This window comes from Hippocampus guttulatus, chromosome 6 (assembly GCF_054856545.1).
Source record: "Hippocampus guttulatus isolate MCC_2025c chromosome 6, RoL_Hgut_1.0, whole genome shotgun sequence".
Taxonomy (NCBI): Eukaryota; Metazoa; Chordata; class Actinopteri; order Syngnathiformes; family Syngnathidae; genus Hippocampus; species Hippocampus guttulatus.
Genome location: NC_141266.1, coordinates 19,304,877 through 19,328,122, shown reverse-complemented (window position 1 = coordinate 19,328,122; position 23,246 = coordinate 19,304,877). Strand labels below are relative to the sequence as shown.

At 42.4% G+C, this 23,246-nt stretch overlaps 3 protein-coding genes across 7 annotated transcripts; 2 read left to right on the top strand and 1 right to left on the bottom strand.

The window, feature by feature from the left end:
* Positions 1-230: 230 nt before the first annotated feature.
* LOC147203945 (beta-2 adrenergic receptor) lies at positions 231-5,594 on the top strand. The gene is made up of 2 exons (XM_086113872.1): positions 231-277; positions 3,860-5,594. Exon 2 carries the CDS (start codon positions 3,894-3,896, stop codon positions 4,926-4,928), a length of 1,035 nt encoding a protein of 344 aa, XP_085969998.1. The 5' UTR covers positions 231-277; positions 3,860-3,893; the 3' UTR covers positions 4,929-5,594.
* Positions 5,595-6,221: 627 nt separating this feature from the next.
* ndufaf6 (NADH:ubiquinone oxidoreductase complex assembly factor 6) lies at positions 6,222-12,940 on the bottom strand. 3 transcript variants are annotated; one of them, XM_086114535.1, is made up of 9 exons: positions 12,730-12,940; positions 11,747-11,850; positions 11,374-11,496; positions 10,805-10,884; positions 10,464-10,566; positions 10,252-10,385; positions 9,876-9,977; positions 9,239-9,295; positions 6,222-8,162 (listed from the first exon to the last, which is right to left on the bottom strand). In XM_086114535.1, exons 1-9 carry the CDS (start codon positions 12,921-12,923, stop codon positions 8,034-8,036), a joined length of 1,026 nt encoding a protein of 341 aa, XP_085970661.1. In that variant the 5' UTR covers positions 12,924-12,940; the 3' UTR covers positions 6,222-8,033. The 3 variants fall into 3 exon arrangements, with proteins under 3 accessions (XP_085970661.1, XP_085970660.1, XP_085970659.1); XM_086114534.1 differs by having other exon boundaries at positions 10,805-10,861; positions 11,751-11,850; XM_086114533.1 differs by lacking the exons at positions 6,222-8,162; positions 9,239-9,295 and having other exon boundaries at positions 9,304-9,977; positions 10,805-10,861; positions 11,751-11,850.
* A 1,180-nt stretch (positions 12,941-14,120) lies between these two features.
* On the top strand, positions 14,121-21,615 carry nagpa (N-acetylglucosamine-1-phosphodiester alpha-N-acetylglucosaminidase). 3 transcript variants are annotated; one of them, XM_086114101.1, is made up of 12 exons: positions 14,121-14,317; positions 16,556-16,776; positions 17,150-17,417; positions 18,323-18,462; positions 18,559-18,667; positions 18,753-18,881; positions 18,966-19,171; positions 19,273-19,320; positions 19,833-19,961; positions 20,089-20,140; positions 20,962-21,198; positions 21,431-21,615. In XM_086114101.1, exons 1-11 carry the CDS (start codon positions 14,229-14,231, stop codon positions 21,149-21,151), a joined length of 1,581 nt encoding a protein of 526 aa, XP_085970227.1. In that variant the 5' UTR covers positions 14,121-14,228; the 3' UTR covers positions 21,152-21,198; positions 21,431-21,615. The 3 variants fall into 3 exon arrangements, with proteins under 3 accessions (XP_085970227.1, XP_085970226.1, XP_085970224.1); XM_086114100.1 differs by lacking the exons at positions 20,089-20,140; positions 20,962-21,198; positions 21,431-21,615 and having other exon boundaries at positions 19,620-19,886; XM_086114098.1 differs by lacking the exons at positions 20,089-20,140; positions 20,962-21,198; positions 21,431-21,615 and having other exon boundaries at positions 19,617-19,886.
* Positions 21,616-23,246: the final 1,631 nt, after the last annotated feature.

Genomic DNA, 23,246 nt, shown 5'->3' with positions numbered 1-23,246 from the left:
TCACAGTCAACCAATAGAAGGAGCAGGAGGAGACCGTTATAAAGCCGAGCGGAGCATCGTGCATCATCATCATCATCATCATCATCCTCGCCCGCGTGCAAGAATAGCGAGATGGATGTGAGCTGATGAGTTGTGTTTATTTCTTTTTTTGGGAGTGGGGGTGTATGTAGTGAGATAGAGTGCATGCGAGGCTGTGTGCAGAGGGTGGGGGTGGGGGGTTGTTCGGTGGGGGCAAGAAGAAGCAGCTTCCAGTGGCTTCCTCTAAGTGACACTTAAAGTAAGTCGAGCATAATTTATAAGGACTTCTCAGCTCTCTCTCTCTATATGTATATATTTTTAGGAGGATTGGAGGGGTGGAGTGAATCATATTTTGGTACACTTTTAAGGATATAAAACCTTATCTGATGCTTTGTATTACTGCGCATCAGGACTACTTGCACATCTATGTGATTTTTGTGTTTATAGTAAAATGTTGGTGTCTATTTGGCTTGGTAAAATAAATATGAAAGAAAAAAGGCCTTAACTGTGACAAATTCAAGTTTATGTAATATTATAATATATAATAAATATTTTAAAAAAGAAATAACTATCTTTTACTATTCTAAAACAATTTTGCACAAACTATGTCTATTATTGTGCTTACAGAAGCACACAGAAAACAAAACCGGGAATGTACAATAGAATATGAGTTATTATTATTTTTTTAATTCTGAGCGGTTTTAAAAAGTGGCAAAAAAAATAAAAATTGAAAAGATTTGAAAAGAGAAAATCTTAATGTCTTGCACCCATTACTCTTGCAACCTTTTAATCTGTCTACGAATATCAACACTCAATTTCAACTGATGCGCTGACACTGTCAAAGAGACATCCATGCGACAATAGTGCGGGTGCAGTTTGATAGATCATCGCATATTTATTTATGAACAGATCCAAATACCAGTCAAAACGTAGAACGGCTGAACTTTATCTGGAGTTAATCGGAGGCACTTGAAATGGTAGCAGGCGTGCGCTGACTCCCGCTTACTATGAATTTGATGCGTTTCAATCCGAACACGGCCACATCCCCCGTCAAGAGAGGGTGTGCACACTTATGCAACCCACCATTTCACTTCATTTAACGGCTATGGCTCAAACGTTTTGAAATGATTCAACTTGCAGTCTCATTCGTACCTTGAAAAACCTGCCATTGGAACAGGGGTGTGTAGACTTTTTATATCAACCGTAAGTATCGTTAATGTAGGGCCACACATGTAAACAAACATAAGAGTGCGACTGTTGCCATGCATCTATTTGCACAGGCACTCTGCGGAGGATGATTAGCTGGATATGAGGGAGCCTTCTGCATGAAGAGTTACATGGACGCAGGGACTGTGTGTGTGTGTGTGTGTGTGTGTGTGTGTGTCCATACTTGGCCGCTTGAGGATATGAATGTGAAACTGAGAGATAAGCAATGACAGGGTGGCTAGCAGAGGGGGGGGGGGGGGGGGTCTCGTATAGTTTGAACAGTTTGGAGCATCTACTGTAGACAAGAAAGAGGTTGTTAAGGTCACGCTACTATACTATAGGCGATGCCAGCTTTATTTTTAGCTATTGGCTACTCATGGAAACTGCTAATACTTAAAGCAAAAAAAAAAAAAAAAATACATCTGACATGGAGTAAGTCCTCCTTGGTAGTAGTTGATGCGACACAAACATCTTGAAAAAAAATACCAAACTGTGACATTGAAGGATTCGGCCTGATGCCAGCAATACACAAAAGCAAAGCAAGGCAAAATCAAACCCAAGTTGTTGTGTTTTTTATTGGTTACATCTACAAAGGAAATTTTTATATTTAACATTTTTAGTTAGTGGGGACATAAAAAAAAACACGACTTTATTTGTATTGAGCATATCAGACACCAAGGTAACCACAATACTGTATGAAACAAAACGAAATAAATCTGTGACAGGATGTCATAACATCGCACACGTGTAGCTAACGTTATCCGTGGCCCGGGGTGTCAAATGTGACGGCTGTGATGCTGGTTTCGCAACGCCTCTTTTCTTCATGTCTGTGCGGATTAAAAAAAATGGCCCAGTCAGCTGCCTTGTGTTTACTACTACAGCTGGCCACATAGATTGTGACATCATCGTCCATCCATCCAGCCCTTTTATTCTGGTCTCACACGAGCCAACAGAACCGTCTTATTTACTTAAATAAAATCCCATGACATTATCACATGATTGCAAAAAAAATAAAAAAAATAAAAATCCAGGACTCATAATTTGACCAACTTCTATGGTAGGGAATTCACCAAAATGACCTCCAATGAGATGCAGGTACTCCAGACAAATGGACGACAATAAATAATAAAGATGTTTTCCCCCCAAACTATCAAATGAGAGCATCGTGTCAAAATTTGATCCACAATTCAAGATTTTTGGAAAGCTAAATAAAATTCCTTTTGAGTATTGGCCACGGCACAATCATTGCCGCTTGCGTGTACTGAATTGTACTTTTTACCGTATATTATTCTATGACTTGTTTTTTTCTGAGTATGACAGACAATGGCAAAGGTCATTGTAGTAAACAAGCGGTTCATTATTATTTTTTTCTTTTAGCTCCTACTTGTCTGCCTGTTACTTGTCCATGACCAAACAACGACCTTGTAAGCGTTTTGCTTCGAGAAAGAGTGAAAGGCGTATTCACCCCGGAGAGAAAAAATAAATCCAATGTATTTCAATACCCAAGCCTTATCACTTTGCTTTTGTTGACATTGAAAGCTTCGGTTTTCAACAAAATGCTTTTTCAATGTCAAATAACAAAGTTTGATGAGCTGGAAGAGTTGTGGTTGTCGTCAGCGTGTTTTTCTGTTCAAGGCTAAGTTTTGCTAACGTGGATCAGTTAAGATCGTAGGCTAAATCACTGATGTGGTTAAACCCATCTATAACCTCTAACCCTAATCCTCCAAATTCTCTCCCCCTCTTTTTGTAATCCCTGAACACATTACCCCCTTCCCCTTTCTAAAAAAACAAAAAAACTAAACTAAACTGTAAGGCTACCCTGAAACCAAATACTAAACCTGTTCCTTGCTAACGCTAATGCAAACACATAACCATCTTCCTCCCCCCAAAAAACCCTAAACCGTAAGGCTACCCTGAACCGAAATACTAAACCTCTTCCTTGCTAACGCTAACGCAGACCCATCAACATCTTGCTCGCCAGTAAACAGTAAAACTATACCCCAAAATCTAAACTCCAATCAGTAACTCTACCTGAAACTTAACATTAATTATGGCCAAACTCGGAAAGCTAAATCTCTTCATCGTACTTTTCCTCAACCTTTGTGGAAAATGTCATCTGGTCACAGAGAGATAAAAAGTGCAATTCCACTTTCTCGAGGGTGGAACTATTTTCCCAAGAAGGACTACACAAGGTTTGACTGTCAGTATTTAATTTCAATCTGGTTGTCATCAACAGTTAGAGTTACTTTACTTGCGAGCCTAAACTTGACTTACTCGCCAATCATTTGGTTCTGTAATCTCTTTGCAAAGAGTCAGTAAATTTGGTCAGTTTTTAAAATACTTAAAATATTGCTACTGGAAATAGTGGTAACATCTTTTTGTGTAGGACGGTCAGGCACAACCTATGCCATGCTATGGTGGGTTCAAGGTCGCACCGATGCACTACTCCTAAGCAGTTTTAGAACTCAAACAACCTTACCTCCAAATAATTCCGGGTCCCTAAGCAAAAAATGAGAAACTGAAGAGGACCCATAACTCGAACCCAAACTAGTAAGAAATATTGATTCCAACTGACATCCTTCCGAATTCAAATCCTTACCCACAATGTTAACCATACCGTGTGTTTACCTTTCAGATGCTAATGTGAAGATCTGGCCCGGGTTTGTCCAATGATCAACCCCGGCCCGCCGAGCATGCCGGACAGTGGGGAGGAGGCGCAGTGCACCGTGTGCTGCTGCACGATGGCGAACAAAATCCTTTTGGTGGTCTTCCTGGTGCTGCTGATCCTGGCCATCCTCTTCGGCAACCTCCTGACCCTGGCGGTAATCTTGGGCACCAAGCACTTCCGCACGCCGCAGGGCTACCTGAAAGCCTCGCTGGCCGCGGCCGACCTTGCGGTGGGTGCCTTCGTGGTGCCGCTGTCCGTCTACGCCGAAGTCTACCTCATGGCCGGCGAATCTGCGCCGCGGTGGGTAGTTCACAACTCGCAGTCGGTGAGTTTCCACCCTTGTACCGTCATCGGACCCATCTTTGCGGGGTGCACGCTGGTGTCCATCACCACCATCTTCCTGATGACGATAGAGCGTAGCATCGCCGTGCTGAGGCCACTGCATAAGGACTCGGTGATCACGCGCAAACGGACCAGCATCCTCATCGTGCTCTCTTGGCTGGGGAGCTTCTTCCTAGCGGTGTCGCCCTTGGTGTTCAGTCGAAAGATTGTCCTGGAGTACAACACCTGCAGCCGCATGTGCAACTATGCGCTGGGAACCATCGGCGAGTTCCCTTCGCAAGCCTGGAACATCCTGCTGATCTTCCCGGCCTTCGACTTCACCCTGCTGGGCGGCACGGTGGCCATCAACATCATCTCACTGTCCAGCATTCGGCAGCACTCCAAGCGCAGGAAGCATCTGGCGGAGGCCGAATGCCAGAAAGCAAGCAAGCCCACCTTCTCCGACATCAAAGCGGCCAAGACCATCGGGACACTGACGGTGGCCTTTACCGCCTCCTTCACACCCATCGCGGTCTTCCTGGTGGGTTACGTTTTGGGCAACGAGTGGTGCAACTTCTCCTTCTTTGCCTTCTGGATTTTGACCACCAATAGCTGCTGCAACGTAATCATTTACAGCGTGCGTGATCACAAGTTCAGGCTGTGCGCGCAGAAGTTGCTGCTGAGAAACAGCAACAAGAGCTGTAGACAGACTTGAGGTTTTTTCTTTATTTTCGAATTGTCTGTCATGTGGCCTGCTTAATGTGACGTCTTGAAACACACGGAAGTGCGGCTTTTCATATGGTGGCTTTGAGCGGTTTGTTGGATGTTCGGCAAATATGTTGATGGTTGGGTTTACCTTTTCTTTGACCTAACCTCGCCCTATCCTGGGTCCATTACTTAACTCCCCTTTACCTCAATGAAAGAACTTTTTTTTACCCAAACCCTTATCCTTCTCCCTTCCTAACGCCAACGCAAGCTAGCATCCCCATTCCTTGCTAACCCTAACCGGTACCCTGCTGACTACGCTAAAATAGTTGTTGCTATTCAAATTTAGCATCTTTCTCTGCTCGTAGCCTCCTTAGCTAACACACTTTACCCTACTCAATTCCCGGCGACTCAACCTTTGACGCTAACCTGTAACGCTGTTCCTTCCGAATGCTAACTGACTCTTAACCCTTCTACAGAACAAAAGTCCTCTATACTTCCTTCACCTTCGCTACGTTTGCTGTCAAAGTTATTTTGGGGGAAAGCTTTAATTCGCCGAACGTTCATTTTCATATGAGCATGAAATGAGCCTTTATGGTGGAGGGAGGGAGCCCTGTCTTGTTCTCTGTTGAAGCTGTGCTGAAAGTCTGTGAAAAAGGTCTTTATCTGAGCTCAATAAAAAGCGTCATGCCGACCAACTTTTGACATCAATTTCTCATGTGCTCAGAAAGCAGTACGGCATATCGTGACTTGTGTGTGGTGAGGCTTTAAATAGGAAGCCCTCCAGAGAAAAGAGGCCGTGGAGGTTATCGTATCCTCAGCTGGTTACAACGGAATAGACTGGAAGAGTAACAGAAAATTACAGAACGTCCTGAGAAAGTTGTTGGTTGGTTGGAATTGAACCGCAAGTTAAAAAAAAAAGTACTGGACGAGTAGATGTGCTTTCAAAAACTTCAAATTGAGTTTACCCGCCAAGGTCTTTGAGGATTTCGGGTTGACCCTGCCAGTTCCCGACATTTTTTAAATGTCATCATTTCACAAATATTTGTTAAAATTGCTTTGACAGGTTTTTTTTTGCTGCACATTTCAGATAAAATGTGGAATGGAAAAAGAAGACCTGACGATGAGGGCACAGTGGGTTTGTGCGTCTATTTTATAAATATATCGCGGTTTTTGGAAGACCTTCTGACTCACGCCAGTTCTTGATGGTTCGTCAAACCAAATTTTATAAACTCGCTGTTGGCTGACATGAGTGAAAGAAAAAGACTGGTGCTCGCGGTCAGGTTAACTAATCAGATGGCTATGTAGATAATCGGACAAACTTTATTTCAAGTTTTCTTTTGAAGGAGGAGGATGTTCAGTTTCATAAAATAATACAAAAAAGCTCTCTCAAAAAAAAAACATAGTTGAACTCAGTTGAGTTGATAAATATTCAGTGCATCCATGTGAAGTGTCAAGGAGTCCGAGACAACCCCCAAAAAAGTGTCAAGTCCGTACTTGAGTACTACAGCTTTTTTCGGCCACGTGACATCACTTCCTGCATGACTCGACCGCTTGTGGTTTTTAAATTTTCGAAAGCCAATCCACAGGCTGGGTCCGGTCCTTTGACGGCTTTGAAGGCTCCTCCTCATGTAGCCTTTGCGGACCGCATAAACCTTAGCGAATTTGGACATCACGTGCGGTCGAGTCATGCCAGAATGACGTCATGCGGCCGAAAATGCAGCCTGTGAATTTGCACACAGCCCGTGTTGCAATTGTTTGTCTTAACTATCGGTGGGTAGTATCGGCAGACTTCACCACGAACCAAAACTTTGAAATACGGACGGTACTGGCTAGATACTGATACCTGGTATCGATACTCACCGTCCCTCATTAAAATCTTTGTGGGAGTGGCAAGCTGTGAACTGTGAGAAGTTGCTTAATTGGCCGTTATAGAGGACATCTGTCAATAAAACTGAGCCGCAGCCAGTGAGGCGCAGCACACAGCTGGTGTGCCTGTGTTCACAACAATCCTGTCAATTATACTAAATGCTGCAGGCAAAAGGATTCTTTTTGGACTAATGAGCTTTCATCTCAGCTCTCGTCTGTGATAAAAAAAAAATAAATAAATAACAACAATAAAACAAAAGAAAAAAAATACCTTCATACCTCCTCAGACATTGCACTTTTCAAGGAGTTACTGAATCCTGAAAGATTAACGTCATTCAAGTCGCACGGCAACACATGCTGCCTTCACATAAGAGTGGGGAAAGTGATGTAAGGAAGTCAACAGTGACAGCCGATGCAAATGATTCAAATTGAACTAACACCTTGAATTCAAGACTCGGACGACTGTTTGATATAAGGTCCGAACCAAAGTAACTAAGCAGAAATATTTTGTTACCGACGGTGGATATAAAAAGTCGACATGCCTTATTGCTCAAATGCCACGTTTTTGGAATCTGAAAACATGAGACCAGGATCATTTCCAAACCCTTTTTTTCCTGCCATTAATGAGAACTACAACCTTGCGTCTCTTTCCAGGAGGAAAGCTCAAAAAAAAAAAAAACCAACCCAAAGTGTGCACGCCCGCTTCTAATGGGATGTGGCCATGTTTGGAATGAACCAATCCCATTCAAATTCATGTTAAATAGGCGTCAGCAAATAACTGCCACTGCTTCGAATGCCTCTCACTCAAATCAGATAAAGCTCAGTTCTAGTCGGTTTTTATTGAGGTTTTTTTTTTTTTTGGTACTTTCTAGTAGAGGCCTGAAGGTTTTGTTATTTCAAACTGTTCATATTTCTCTCCACAGCCGCAAAGTATGACCCTGACACCTCCATCCTGAACTGTAGCAGGGATCCACACGAATCTTTTTTTTTTTTTTTAACTAGAAGCACAGTGGCCCCGAACTTGAAATTTAGGGACGCACATTCCGAGTCGACTTGCAAAATAAATATTCACTCCGCTCGTCTTCACAAAAACTGTCGGGAAAAGTCCACTCCATCATAAAAACCAGGCATTGGAACAGGCGTGTGCATACTTTTTTATATCCACTCGAACTGTCTGCTATTTCTCCAGGTCAACTTCCTGTTTGTGATCCTCCGCAAAAGTCTCGATTAAGACCTTCGAGGGCCTTCAATAGGTCTTCTTCCAGGAGCGCAGGTAGAGTTGGATGGCGAGGAGGGGGTTTCTTTTTTGCAGGCTCGGGTGGAAGATGTCAAAGTCCGCCTTCCTCAGCCTCTGCAGGAAGTCCTCTAGCGCCACCTGCATTGCGCGCATACACCACAGAAGAAGAGTTTCAGTTTTATAAAAAAGTATTTAGGACTTTTTTAAGCTCTTTTTTTCTCTCTATTAAATACAAATCTTAGTAAAAATAAAGAATTTCACATGGACATTCCATCCATCATCTCAACCGCTTTATCCCCCGCGAGCGAGTTCGACCAATTCTGCCTGGCAACAGGTGATGAGGCGGTCAAACTCCCAGCGTTGCAACTCTGTCCGAGAAGCGGTGGAACGATTTTTTTCTTAACATTTCATGTGTAATGTACACGTATTTCTCTGTACTCTGCCGCATTTTCTTGATGCTTCGGAGGGCACCCGCCCAAGCCTGCAATTATTCCAAATGAATTTTTTAAGAGGCTGAGAGCGGACGCTTTGCAGGTTTCCTCACGTGGACATGCAAAAAAAATAACCACATGCGGCGGTCCACCGCGGCGTGAAAATCACATGCTTTTTACATGCCAAATAGAAAAGAAGTCACGCTTTCTGCATTCCGCACGGGATAGCATCTCTGCATCAACACTTTAGCGAGGAAACAGATGTTTGCTGCTGAATATAGTTGGACAGTCTATTCCATTAAATGGCTTGTACATACACAAAAACCCGGGTGTCATAAGTGTCCGCCTACCCATCAGGGACCCCCCCCCCCCCCCCGCTATATAGAGTTACATTGTTTGAGTCACAACTATGAGACCGATTTTTTTTTTCCTCCAGACGATTGTTGTTATTTTTTGGTTGATTTTTATTTCTTATTTTACTGTATTTATTTTCATATATTTCCCCGGCATCTACCAAAGAGGTTGATTAACCCTCGAGCATGACCCTTTTTTTTTGTTGTTGCTCATATTAAAAACAAATACGCGCTCTTTTTGACCCTGAAATGAATAGCATGCTGTGGTCTTCAGATTTTAAATTTGGCGCGTATATTTTGAAAGTTTGTTCCGCATCCTGCACGGATCCAAGACCTCTTGTGACGGATGCGGTGAAGCCATCTCAGCACATAACTGAGACAGGAGGTTTCATGTGTGTATTAGTTGCCTTGCCGTGAGAAAAAAACTTACCGTGTGGAGGAAGGCCGGCGTCGCAGCTGCCGGAACGCTGGGGCCGAACGAGCGTGCCTGGCGGGCGGGCGGGGAAGACAGAAACAAAAATAAAACACAAGCTGCTGTTCTGTTCATCATGTGTGTGAGAGATTGCAGAAGCAGAAACAGCAAGCGGCCGCTCGAATGACCTTCACACTTATGCTCTGCTGCTAATTACTGAAGAATGTTCACACCTCCAAAAAGACCCGCCAACGTCAGGCAACATGCTTCCTCGATGGGGATAAAAATACATACAGTGGTTCACTTTTTACAAAATCGCCTCTTTGTGTTCTTTTCTGTGGAACCAAATCCTTGTCGAAAAATTCGCGTATTCGTGTTTTTTTTTTGTTGTTGTTGTTGTTGTGCCGTCGCATTCTGGGTTGCCACAAGATGGCAACAAATGCAAAGGCTGAATAGAAAAATAGTAACTGGCGTCAAGGAAGGATGTTGAAGTGATACATCTCCACTGAGAAACACGCTTTGTAGGTATGGGAGGAGTCAAGTTTAGCCCGGGTTGTTCGTGAAACTCAGAGTTTGAATGACCGTCACGAAACGACGAGCCGCTCGTTTCTGTTGTGTTGCGTTGCCTTGCGTTGTGCGCCAAGTGTGGACTGACGTGCTCCAGATGAACGTGAGCCTGACTGGCGATGTCGTACACCACGTCCCGCATGCTCTGCTCCTGGCTGCGGCGAATGAAGTCCTCCTGGGATGCTCCGTGCTGCAAATAACGAAAGACCAAAAATAAAAATAAAAATAAAACATTTTTTTTTTTATACTGTGAGGAGATTTCAGAGTCTATACTTGGTTGACTTTTTAATTACAGGGGGCAGTATCAGCACTCCTACTTTGACCAGGGTCCTTTTAGACTTAGGAATTTGTACTTCTACTTAAGTAAAAAGCAAAAGTACTTTTTTTTTTTTTTTTTTTTGCCACCTCTGATGTACATTCGTGCAAATCCAGGCACGGAGTAGCACACCAGCAAGGTATCTCACCAGCATGCAGATGTCCATGGGCAAGTAGACTTTGCGCCGGCTGCTGTGATGAGGGGTCGACCTCAGACACGTCACGATGCCGTGCGCCTTGCCCACGTGACTTGCCGCGTGATCTGCGTGGACGTCCTTCACACCTGCCGCAAGAAACAAATGCGCAAATGATTTAAAAAAAAAAAAAAAAAAAGCAGGCTCTTATTTGTTGTGCTTCTAACCTAAAGACTCAAGTAGCAGAAACAAGAGTGAGGACTGCGTGTTCTCGGCGTATGACTCCAGCTGCTGCAGGTTTCGGTAGCCTGTGTCATCCAGATCCTTTTCCTGAAATAGAACGCCATAATTCATTCCAATCTATCCATTTTGCGTGCGGCGCTCCACTGTTGCATTGTGGTTCACTGATCACCCCCCACTCTCTCTCACTATATGGTAGATTCTTTAGAAACAGCGCAAAGGGAGAACATGAGACCTCCACACCAGTCAGGAAGATTCAAATTACAAACCTTACTGCCTCCCATTTGTTCCATTACATTTTTTTTTTGTATGATCTAAGGAGCCTTACTCGTTCTGTTATGATCCTTGTCAGCCATCTCTTGGTCAGGTTATGTTTCTTCACCGCCTGCAAAACAGAATCCACACTGGCTCAACCAACTTCTCAAAAGCCCTAAAATATGAACATGGATCGTGTAAAAAAAAAAAAAAAATGGGACAGGTCATTTCATAAAATTCTGAGTATTGAAACTACTACTGTGTGACTGTTCTCCATACTAGTAGGACAACTTAGGCAGACTAGTCGGTCATACTAGAAGGTCAAGTACATGTTTCTAGTGAGGCAAGACTACGAGTATGTATTTTGGTGCTACTGGTAAGGTCCAGCAGGCTACTAGTGTGGAACATATGCCTAGTAGTTGGCCAAGTAGTGTTACTAGAGCAGCATAGTAGGGGTTAACTGGCAGGAGTAGAAGAAAAATACATTGTTGGTAAGACACAGTTGTTCTATTTGTTTGTTAAATAGTTTTAGTAGCGAGACCAAAGAGGATACTAGTACATGGATATCCAATAAATGCTCAAAGTGCTTTCACTAGTGACCCGGGAGTAGATGTTAAAAAGTCAAACGATTGTGCCAGTTACCCTCCAGAGCTCGACGCTGACTGGCTGGTTGGGTGGTTTGTCTCTGTAGATTTCTTCGATGGCCGTCTTCCAGAATTGCATTCGCATCAGACCAAGAGATTTCTGGGAAACGGAGTCCTTCACCTTGTAAGGAAAACAAATGCACGCATGAAATATACGTAGCTTGTAATTTAATTCGCGCGAGGATACGGACAAGCCTCATTTTCACATTTTTCTCCGTAACAGTTTCTATCGTTCAAAGTATTTCTTTGCTGATGCGCGCCGTTTACACAAACAACATGGCGGCGAACAGGGAAAAGCGAGTTCCCAATTGTCAATGGTGCCAAAGCAAGGCCAAAACTGCCCTAACATCCTTTCTTGCTGATGGGACCACCTGCCTGTGCTAGCTCCACATTGAAGGCACGCAAAGCCAAGGCGGAACGTCGCGCCGCCTCTGGTAGAAGGAGGGAGCACACGAAGCCCTCGTAGTCCCTGGACCTGAGGGGGGAGGAGGCCGTGTTAAATATATAAGAGATAGAAGAGGGCCTACTGCATTAATATTGATACAAAACAATAGATCTTTTCAGAATGTATGGAAGAATTTGGGCCCAGGGTGCTTCGGAGTGGCACCAAGTACTTGACAACGGGCGACATGAAACGTCAGTTAGCAAACTTCGACTCTTGGAAGCAAAAACCTGAAGTACAGACCTGTCAAAATAATAACAATGAAAGCGCAAAATGTTTCTACTGGAGGAAGCAAAGAGGTCATTGATGTTTCACCCTTGCATCTCGGTCAGTCGGAGCATTGTAAAGATGATTAAACATTGGCAAAAATGGAAAATAATAGTTTTGTTGATTATAAACAGAAATCAAAAGTAAATACAGTCAGCCTCAGTATATATTTAAATGGAAACATTGCTCCGTTATTTAAATGCTGCTCATTGGTGATCAGCCCAAAAATACTGATCTTGTCAGGCCTACTATTTAAAATAAAAATAGTCAAGAAAATCCGATTCAAAACAAGAGTCAAGATAATTCGATGTGAACCGTTTTTTTTTTCTAATTGTAGTTTCTTTAGAATAAATTGCTCTTGTTGAAGTGCAGCAGTTGATGATCAAGTTTTCTCCTGCTGCAGCTCAGAACAAGGTATGTTCTATTGGCTCGCTGACTATTATTTTTTAAACCAAATATTTATACATCCATCCATTTTTAAAATCCTCATATCATATATTTACGTTCCCCGTTGATTGGTTTTAGCATGGTTAATAAATTAAAGGGCGAAAAGGGGCATTTATGTCATCCGATTTTTCTGTATGTATTTGTATCCAACTCTTTCACCCAAACTTGTCTTGTCAGCCAAGCAGAGGGTGAACCCACCTGACCAGCTCCAAGCAGAACCTCTCATTGTGTTGAACGTCCGCAGTGGCGCTCGCTGCGGCTCTCACGCTCCGAATTTCCGCAACCCGTCGAGCACACGCACTGGCTGGGGACGTCTTGCGCTGGAGGGTGAAGATCAGCGAGGGTTGAACGCACGACACTTTGTGCTTTATACAACTGATGCTCGCTGCCATGTTTTTACCCTATAACTTCCGACTTTTCTTCTTCGGTAAATGTTTTTTTTCAGTCGGTGCACACGACTGGTAAGCTCAATACCGCTATCCGCCATCAAAGGCGAGACTGTGTAATGCAGGGGTGTCAAACTCATTTCATATTGTGGGCCGCATACGGCCTCGGTCGATGTCAAGTGGGCCAGACCATTAAAATTATACCATACTCTGCTATAAATAACCAAAATATGTCTCTCCTTTGTTTTGATATAGCGAAGCACAAGTACATGAGGAAAATGTTGAAATGTACCCACATTTCATTTACCTAACATTTCATAAAACACCTTAGATTTCCTTCGACAAATGTGCCATTTAATTTTATCATTCACATATATGCAGTGCAACTGATCCCACTGATTGTACAAAGGCACAAAACTTGAACAATTAGTATTTAAAAATATAGTCATGCATTTTAAGATTAAACAAGATTTATAAAGAAAGGATTTTTTAAAACCATTTACACATGTCCATATGAAATCTAAATGTAACCCCCACCTACACTTTACAAACGAAAGAGAAAACAATGACTAGCGGTTAATACATGAATTGCATCTTAATAAAAATATTCGTTTTGTGTCTTTTATGCTTTTTTTTCATTTTTAAATTATCCCGCGGGCCTGATCGACCCCCCTCGGGGGCCGGTTCCGGCCCGCGGGCCGTATGTTTGACACCACTGGTGTAATGTCATGTTGTATTGGGCGTACATGTACAGTATACGCATACTGTACTTTGTGACAGTGTCGTGTACTTTGTATTATATTATATTACATTTTAGTACATTGTATTACAGTACAATACAATACAATACATGCTGATTTATATAGCGCTTTCACAACAGCGGCAGCTGTAACAAAGCACTTAACAAAACAGTTAACATAAAGTAAAATAATAAACACAACACAACATAAAACACGGACAGTCGTGCAGTCCTAACCACTTTTCCGTCACAGCTTTGTTTGAAGCAGTTTGAGATGAAAGAGGAGAGAATCAAAAGTGTCCTGCTCAAAATGTGCACACGTCGGCTACAAGCTAAGTTTCAAAGAGATTGGTACGGTACAGTACGGTATATTAAAATAATATGCAATTTAATGCTATAAAATATATCGCGGACAAATTACAACTTTATTCTGTAAGACATGACCGGAAACCACGGGAAGATTACTTTCGTTTTACTTTTAGATTCGGAAAAAAATAAGTGGCGATGCTGCGTGACAAGAGGAGAAAAAAAACCCTGACACTTTACTTAAGGAGAGGAGCTCCTCATTCTTAATGGCATCCAGACGAATATCCGTAAGGCTATTGGGGATACTTTTGTTACTTTGTGGCTCGCTGTGGACAAGTCAAAGTCCCGGTGACGGGTAAGTTAGTTACTTGTCCAGTCGAAGGAAATTTTTTTTCGCGTTCAAAAGAACACCTTTTGGTTATCCTGTCCTATAGAGTACTTAAAAAAAGAATTACCACCCTACGTATTCCCGTAATTGTTGTTCATCTTTCTCGACGGTCGCCGACTTCCGAATTTTTCAACCAGTTTCACGTGGTCGACTCCTCTCACGTGAATCATTTTTGTGGTCTTTTAGTTAGCTGCAATATACTTGAACTATTTTACAACATATTTGACGTAAACCCTGGTCTGCAGACTCGGGTCGATGAGTAGAGCTCAGGTTTTAAAGCAAACACGGTTGCACCCAAAAGCAATGAGCTGTCAACAGACGCGATGTTAACCCCAAGTTAAAATGATTAACTTCTCCTCCCCCGACTCTTTAAAAACCAGCTTTACTGTACAGTCTTTCAATAAGTTTAGAAAGCGACATTTTATTTATTTACAATGCTTTTTAAATGTATTTTTATTTGTAAATACCTTTTAACCCCCCTGTTGTCCTCGGGTCAAAATGACCCGTCACTGTGTTAAAAACGCCCCAAAAACCCCCTAAATTATATTTTTTAAACTAGAAATTTTATGACTTTTCCTAGATTGGCCCCAACTGCAGAAAAATTGAAATGTTGTTTTTATTCACATTTCCATGGAAGCTGTACAAAAAAAGTACAAAGGTGGTCTTCGGGTCAAAATGACCCATGAGGCAAATAGGGTTGAAATCAAGGTCACAAAGTTATTTACACACCATAGAATGTTTCAGTGTTTTAGTTGTGTCTCAGATCAATTAGTAGAACACGTGAACAAGACAGTAGCAGACATAAACAAGACAAGATAGGTGGCGTTCTCGTAGATGGCAGAACTCTTTTTTTGTGGATTTCAAGGGGCTATAAAGGTGCTACAGATGACAGGACTCCGAATTCTCTCTGTGCTGACGCCATGAGTGTGCGTTATGACATTGAAGAGGCTCTAGAGCTGATTTTTTCTGCTGTCCAGCAAGACAACTGATTCAGAAGAGGAAGTAGAGGATGTATCAGAAGAAGATGGGGAGGAATATAACCCAGAGTATGATGAATCATCTTCAGAACAAGAAGAAATCCCTGAAGCTGAAAGAGAGACTCTCCTTTCAAAAAATGGCAAAATAACATGGTCCTCAGCAGCATACAACCAACAAGGCAGGCATGCAGAACAAAATGTACAGGAGCTCCTGAGAAACCTGATGATCCACCTTCCACAGCCACTTCCCCAGGGAGGGCAAGTAAGAAGAAGAAATGCCAGTTCTGCCCTCAAAAGAAGGCCTGTAAAACACATACTGTGTGCTATAGGTGAAAGAAATATATCTGCAAAGGCTGTGCACTTGCATACATGTGCTAATTAGTTGAATGGGTTATCTTATTTTTCATATTTTTGTCTTGTATTGTATTGTTCTAAATAGTTTACTGGAGGAAAAACAAGAAAGAAACTTTAGTCATTGGAATGAATACAAATGCATCCATTACTCATTTTCGCAATTTTTTTTCCTTTTCTTAAGCTATAGAAATCCAAGTGAAGAGGGCGAACTATATCACACATAATGTGGTGAAGGACAAGTTGTTTCTTCAAGTAATATGACATTTTGTGTTTAAAATTCAATTTAGCTGCTTATTTGGGGGGTTTAGTGAAGATGGGTCATTTTGACCCGGAGGACACAGGGTGTGTACAGGAAATGAGGACAACAGGAGGGTTAACTCATTCACTCCCAAAGATGTTTTTAAACGTCTTTTGGGACTTGGTCTAGAATTGGCTGGTACTGAATGAGTTAATAACGTTAGTCCGTTACTGCTACAATTGCATACAGTACTGAATATAATTTTTCCCTGATGTCAGGCACCACGCAGTCGGAAGCTGACACTTTTGTTGAGTTCTGGTGCTGATTGAGTATTAGAATAGAAAATGCCGCTGATCTCAGCCGTCAACATGGCGGACAAACAAATATTGATCACATATCCCGAATTCCCCCAACGTATTCTAAATTCGCCTGCAGTTCTACACCACAAAAAAAGTATAGAATCTTTCCACCTATACATAAGGCAATTCAAAATAATTGAAAACTAACCTGTAAAAGATATTTGGGGGGGGAAAAAATCGAAATGCATGGAATATCTACTGTATGTGGCTTTGATGGACTCAAAACATTTCTTTGCTCTTTTCTACCCTAAAACTGTACGTTTCCATCCTTCTTCAGAGTGTCGGCGATGGGTGACATCCAGGCGCCCTACATGGACATCCTGCAGCCCTACACGGATGGCCACGGCCCTCGCCACTCTCACCGCCACGTCAGGGACTGTCAACCCAGCATGCACGGCAATCGCACCCACGAGAGCTTTCGCGCCAGCAACTACAGCGGTCTCCCAGTGGCCGAGTCCAGACTGATCGTGCATAACCTGCCTAACCGTGTCGTGACTGGTAAGTAATTCGTCTTTTTTTTTCTTTTTTTTTTTTTGTCTTTTAGGCGAACCTCCACTTGTCATGGGGAAATGCTAAGTAAAATATTTGCCCCCCCCCCTATTCCTGATTTCTGTGTTATTTGCGTATTTATCACACACAAAGATTTCAGAGACAGCCCAAGGAAATAACAAAATGCAGTTTCTAAATGGCAATTTAATTTATTTGGATACACACAAAAAACTAACAACAAAAAAAATTACCGGTACCTGTCCCTATGTGAAAAGGTAATAGCAAATTTCTGATAGTTCACTGTAACCAGACAAAAGTTTTATTTATTTATTCATTTATTTATTTGTCTGTACTGGTGTTCATTTTCTCTGACTGGCTTCAGGTCACTTTACGGTGGTCCATGACCCCCTGAGGACCCTGTCGGTTCTGGAGCCTGGCCAGCCAGGAGGCTGCAGCAATTCCCGCGTGTTCACGGTGGAGGAGACGTCCCGGAACGCCGGCTGTCTATACGCGCAGAACGGCGGCTTCTTCGACACCCATACGAACCAGTGTTTGGGCAACGTGGTGAGCGACGGCAGGATGGTGCGGGACAGCGGCGGCGTGCAAAACGCCCAATTTGGCATTCGGAGGGATGGGACCCTAGTGTTCGGGTAAGAGACACCGTGAGGCAGAAAACAAGGGCTGAACGATTTAGCAAAATAATCCGATTGCAATTTTTTACTTTTTTTTTTTTTTTTAACGAAACACAACCAATCATTATTTTGATAAACGATAATAATTATCATAATTGTTATCCATGAATTGTTTGGATCTTATAGGTTAGGCAGATTACATTAAGACAAAGGCAAATGAACCCTTCAGTTTGTATCAAGCGCACGCTCCACTAATGTACCATAAATCAGCGGTCCCCAACCCCCGGGCCGCGTACCAGCACCGGTCCGTGGGCCATTTGGTATCGGGTCGCACAGAAAGACGAAATAACTCACTTCTGTTTTATTTATTTCGAACTCTGAAAGATGTTTTATTTTGAAAAATTACCGGATCCTCTGTTATATCTGTCTACAGTATGTTAACTCGTGACGCTGGTCAAGGCGCACTTCTCGGTCACGTGATAGGTTACCGCTAAAATGAAACGCGGAAGCTAGCAAAATGAGTAAAAAAAAAAACAAACGTCTTTGGAAAGTTTATTTGGGAAGGGGAAAAGGTCCAGCCAGGAGACAGAAGAGGAGCCTTTGACTTTCCAGAAAAAGACGGTTTACATTTAATAATACATTATCAGGAGTCCTACTTCAAATATGGATTTACCTCAACGGGAGATTCCCACGCACCGAGCCCACCCTGCATAATATGCGGCGATAGTGAGTCGCATTTTTCATGCACTTTGTATTTGCGGCGTATCTTATTTTGAAGGCACATTTAAACGTTACCATAGCGACCAGAGAGTGTTGCGGCATAATGTACCATATTCACGTCATGTTTGGTATTGACACTGTACCCTATTGACATCATATTGAATCATTTTGCCTTTTTCAGTCAGTCTTCTGTGCATTTGCAGGTATCTGTCTCAGGAGGAGGTTTTGGAACAGTCCAATCCTTTTGTCCAGTTGATCAGCGGAGTGATGTGGCTGCTCCGAAACGGCGAGGTGTACATCAATTCCAGTCTGAAGGCCGAATGCGCCGAAATGCAGGAGACCGGTACGGACGTCCTCGTGGTTTCCGAAACCCCGCGGTGGCACGTGCCGACGGCGGTTGGAATGTTTTCCGGAACTTTGTGCCTCTGTGCTTTGGCAGGCTCCTTAGACTATTTCACCAACGTTATATCAGCTAGGAGTGCTTTGGGTCACGACGCCGAGGGCAGGGTGATCTTGTTCCAGGTGGATGGACAGACAGGAGAAAGAGGGTGAGCGATTTATGAAAAAAAAAATGCTCCACACAATCACATCTCACGTCTTAATTTTTGCTCACGACGTTGCCCGTCTGGACAGAATGAGCCTTTGGGAGATGGCCAACTTCCTGAAGCAAAACGGAGTCATCAACGCCATCAATATGGACGGCGGCGGGTCTTCCACCTTCGTGTCCAACGGCACCATGGCGAACTACCCGTCGGACAAATGGTAGCCGGTGCCTCGTAAGCTAAAAAAACAACTCTTCTTGCTGCCGCCCGAAACTGTTATCCCGCCCTCTAAATGTCATCGCAGCAAAGCAGACCAGAGGTGGCGCTGCGCTCGGCCAGTCTCCACCATCTTGTGCGTCCATTCGCGGCATTGCCAGCCATCGGATTGCGGCGGACGCGGCCGATGCGTGGACGGATTATGTCGCTGCCGGGAGGGCTGGCGGGGCGCCGGCTGCGACTCGACGGCGTGTCGGCTGCCATCTTGCGGCTCGCGCCAGGTCTGCACCGCCAGTAAGCGTCCGCCCCTGATGAAGCGCCGCTAACCGAAGACGTGTCTCGCGTGCTCTGCGTCCATTCTAAACTTCGTGCGTTTCGTTTGTATCGTGTCGCAGGGGGTTGCGTCTGTGATGCCGGATGGAGAGGCAAGAACTGCAGTCAAGGTACTTCGGAACGCAGACGCGACGTGTCACGAACTCAAACGAATTGAAACTTGGCGTGCATGTTTAAGATAAGATAAGAACACCTTTATTAGTCTCGCAATGGAGAAATTCTCAATTCACAGCAGCAAAGTTATGAAAGGAAGAAGTAGAACAACAAAATATAGGAACTGCTGGAAAGGCAGCCACTCTCGCGGCGCCATTTTGAAGTCAAAATAAAAATAACACAACACAACACATAGGAAACAGACAGTCATGCAATCTTCACCACTTTTCTGCATACACTTTGTTGTCTGAAGCAGTTCTAGATGAAAGAGGAGAGGATCAAAGTGTCCTTTCACCAGTGGATCAGAGACGTCATGCTGAAAATGTGCACACGTCTGCTACAAGCTAAGTTTTTGAAAGCAAACACGAAGCTGATTATGCTAGCAAGAGGAGCTAAGGAGCTGACACAAGCTTATGTAGACATCCCTGAAATCTGTAAAGTGTTCAGTGTGTTTGTTTGTGATTTCCAGAATGTCTGCCGGGTTTCTATGGCAACGGCTGTAATCAGACGTGCTCCTGCATGAACGGCGGCTCGTGCCATCACATCCACGGAGGCTGCAGCTGCGCTCCGGGGTTCTCCGGAACAACCTGTGAAGAAGGTACAAGAGAGCGCCGCAACCGAAAAGCTCGTCGGCCTCCGCGAAGGCCCAACGTGACCTCAGCAGCGCCTTGCGATCTTCCCGCAATATCGGAAGTGTGTCTACAAGTTGTCGTGTTTTGTCACAGATGGACGCTTAAAGGCCAAAGAGCGGGAGCAAGAAGCTCGTTATCTAACGGAGTAAGTTGAGAAACAAGTCTTCTTTTGTCATGTAAAATGTGCCGTTTGATTCCCGGAGTATTGCAACAGTTTCAGTTGGATGGTTATTTTATGTTAGATGCACGGCAGAGCACTTTGTTGCAGTAACAGCTGCTTTTAAAGCCTAATATAAATCATGATGTATTTTCGCAGAAATCTGACTTTTTAGCGATAGAAAAAAAAGGCCTTTTAAACTTGAAGAGAAACTATTTTTGATGAAAAAAGTTAATTTCATTGCTTTTATTGTAGGTTTTTATTTGAATCCTTTTCGCCCTATTTTTCTCATTTTGGGGACATTTTTCCCTCGCTTTCCATTTTTAAAAAGTTCTCTTGTTGTTTTCCTTTTTCTAATTCCCATTTCCTTTTTATAGTCCTTTCCCCTTCCAAATACTTTTTTCATTTTTTTCTCCTTTTCTTATCCCTTTTAAAATTCATTATAAAAATTATCTCATTTTTTTCACAAATTTTCTCTTTTTGTTCATTTCCTGAGTTTTTCTGTTGTTGTTTTTTTACACAGTATTTGCTGCAAAATGTGCCTCTTTTAATTTAAAATGTGTATTGGAATAAATTTACAACTGATCCAACACATGTAAGTATTATTTCTTTTCTTTTTTTAATCAATATCATTTTTACAAGATTTTGGAAATATTGTCTAATTTTCTCATAACCTTGCCACATTTTTTCTCAAACATGAACAACTTTTTTTTGGGGGGGGGGAGAGACAACTTTGATCCCAGAGCACCCCCCCCCCCCTGAAAAATGCCCATTTTCACATGCATCTGTTCTCTTTCTCTTCTTTCCAGGACAACGTGGCTGATGCTCACCATCATCCTGATCATTCTGCTGACGCTCAGCCTCCTGGCTCTTGCCACGCGGCTCTGCAGGCAATCGCCGGCGAGTCGCACGCGTGACAACTACGCATACCTGCCGCTGACCGCCTCTGAGGGAGAGGTGCCCAACGGCCGAGGGCCTGCGCAATGCGATCCGGAATGAAAGAGAGAAGTTCCGGTGACGTTTCAAACACTGGTCTATGGCATAAGGTCTGTAGTTTTTTATCTTTTGCCCTCTTTGGCCCGTAGAGGTTCAATTGCACTATGGCGTGCAGCCTTTCTTCACAAAGTAGAGAAGAGCGCATTTGCAGACACATTCCAGAAATTGTCAGGTCACAGATTGGCTTGTGTGTTTAATTTCACACTCGATGGTCCTAGCTTTAAATTATGATCACTTAATTTCAACGTAATAAGTTTAAATGTTTGGTTTTTGTACCTTCAGGTGGTTCTCAGGAATAAACGCTGCTTCATGTGAGCGACAGTACGAATGCTGCTGTACAAACATCTTTTCATAGAATGTCAAAATATCTTGCAAGATTTATGGAGAACTGTGAAATGATATTTATAGTATGATATCAATATTTGGTGAGCGTATCAAAGAAAGGAATAAAGACTTATTTTTCTGTCTGGTCTGTTTTCAATTTGTTTTCAGGGTGTAATTGCAGCTGATAGTTGCGAGAGGGCGCCAAAGCTTCACAGACAAGCACGCTGGGGCTATAGTTTTATATCTTACCATTTTTTAAAATCGTACTAATTTCTTCATTCCTTTATGTTGCTTTATACCTCTATTTTTCCCTCTTTTGCTCTTTTTTTCCTTTTATGTTCCACTTCTTATTTCTCTTAATTTTTAAATATAGATTTTATTTTTACATTCATTCATTTCCTTTTTCCATTTGTTTTGTCTTTATACTTTATACCCATTTTCCTCTTTTTCCCAATTTTTAAAGTGGTCTATTTTGGTTTACCCCCTTTTTCTCATTTTTGTGTTCTTTATTCCAATTCTCTCGTTTTTTTCTCCTTTTCTCAATAAAACTTTTTTCCTCCCTAAAATATTTTTTATTTATGTCGTTTTTCTTTTTTCCTTTTGATTTGTTCTTCGTTTTCCATCATTTATTCGAAATTCTTTCTTTTTGGTTTTTCTAGATTTTCTTTCTTTTTTCCTTTTTTCTTTTTGATATTTTTTCACTTTTACCCCCTTCATTTTTTCTTCCTTTCTTAATTTTCTTTATTCTCTTTATAACTTTAGATTCTAAATAACATAAACAGCATGTACAAATAAAACAGGAAAATTAAAACACTTTTAAAAAGCCTCAACAAAAAAAACAAAAACTAACAAACATAAAATGCAACACTTGAAACATCTACCCCAAAATATACAAATGGAAACTTCATTAGAAATGTTTTGAAATTATACATACATCATGAAGTGCTTCTAATGAATTGAAAAAACAAATTACAGAGGACATGGGGCATCTATTTTTGCATATTTGGTTGGATTGTTGTTGAGAAGCAAGCAGACTTTGTTACTTGGAGGACTTTGCCACTATTTTGAAGTGAATCAATCTGATGCAACACCATGCAGGAAGTGCACGTGCGTGTGTGTGTGTGTGTGTGTGTGTGTGTGTGTGTGTGTGTGTGTGTGTGTGTGTGTGTGTGTGTGTGTGTGTGTGTGTGTGTGTGTGTGTGTGTGTGTGTGTGTGTGTGTGTGTGTGTGTGTGTGTGTGTGTGTGTGACTCCCTTGGGTGTGTGCACATCTTTGTGACTCAACACTCCACCCAAAGTATGAAACTTCGTATAAATATGTCATGACAATTATATGGAAGTGTGTGAATAAATGAAGAAAATCAACGCAAAAAGCCAAAGTATCACACAGTACAATCAGAGGTCAGTGTGTCTCGTTGGCAGCGCCGCCCACATTCCCTTCCGCGTGTTGACGCTCAAGTACGGGAAGGTCATGACCCCGTGGGTATTCCCACCACCTGCGAAGTCACCACAGAAAAAGAGTGCACCACTCCACCATCAGCGACCTAAGTATTAATATAAAAATATAAATCTGAATAAAATAAGGAATTAAAATGCACAAAAAACTAAGGGCTAAGCAATCAAGTAACAGCAAAAAATCCAGGAAATATAATACACAAAATAAGACAATAAAAGAGTGAAATCCCCAAAAATTCAGAAGTACATACATCGTTGCAAACTAAGTAATAGCAGTCAGAAAAATGATTACAAATGTTTTGAAATGAAAACAACCATCA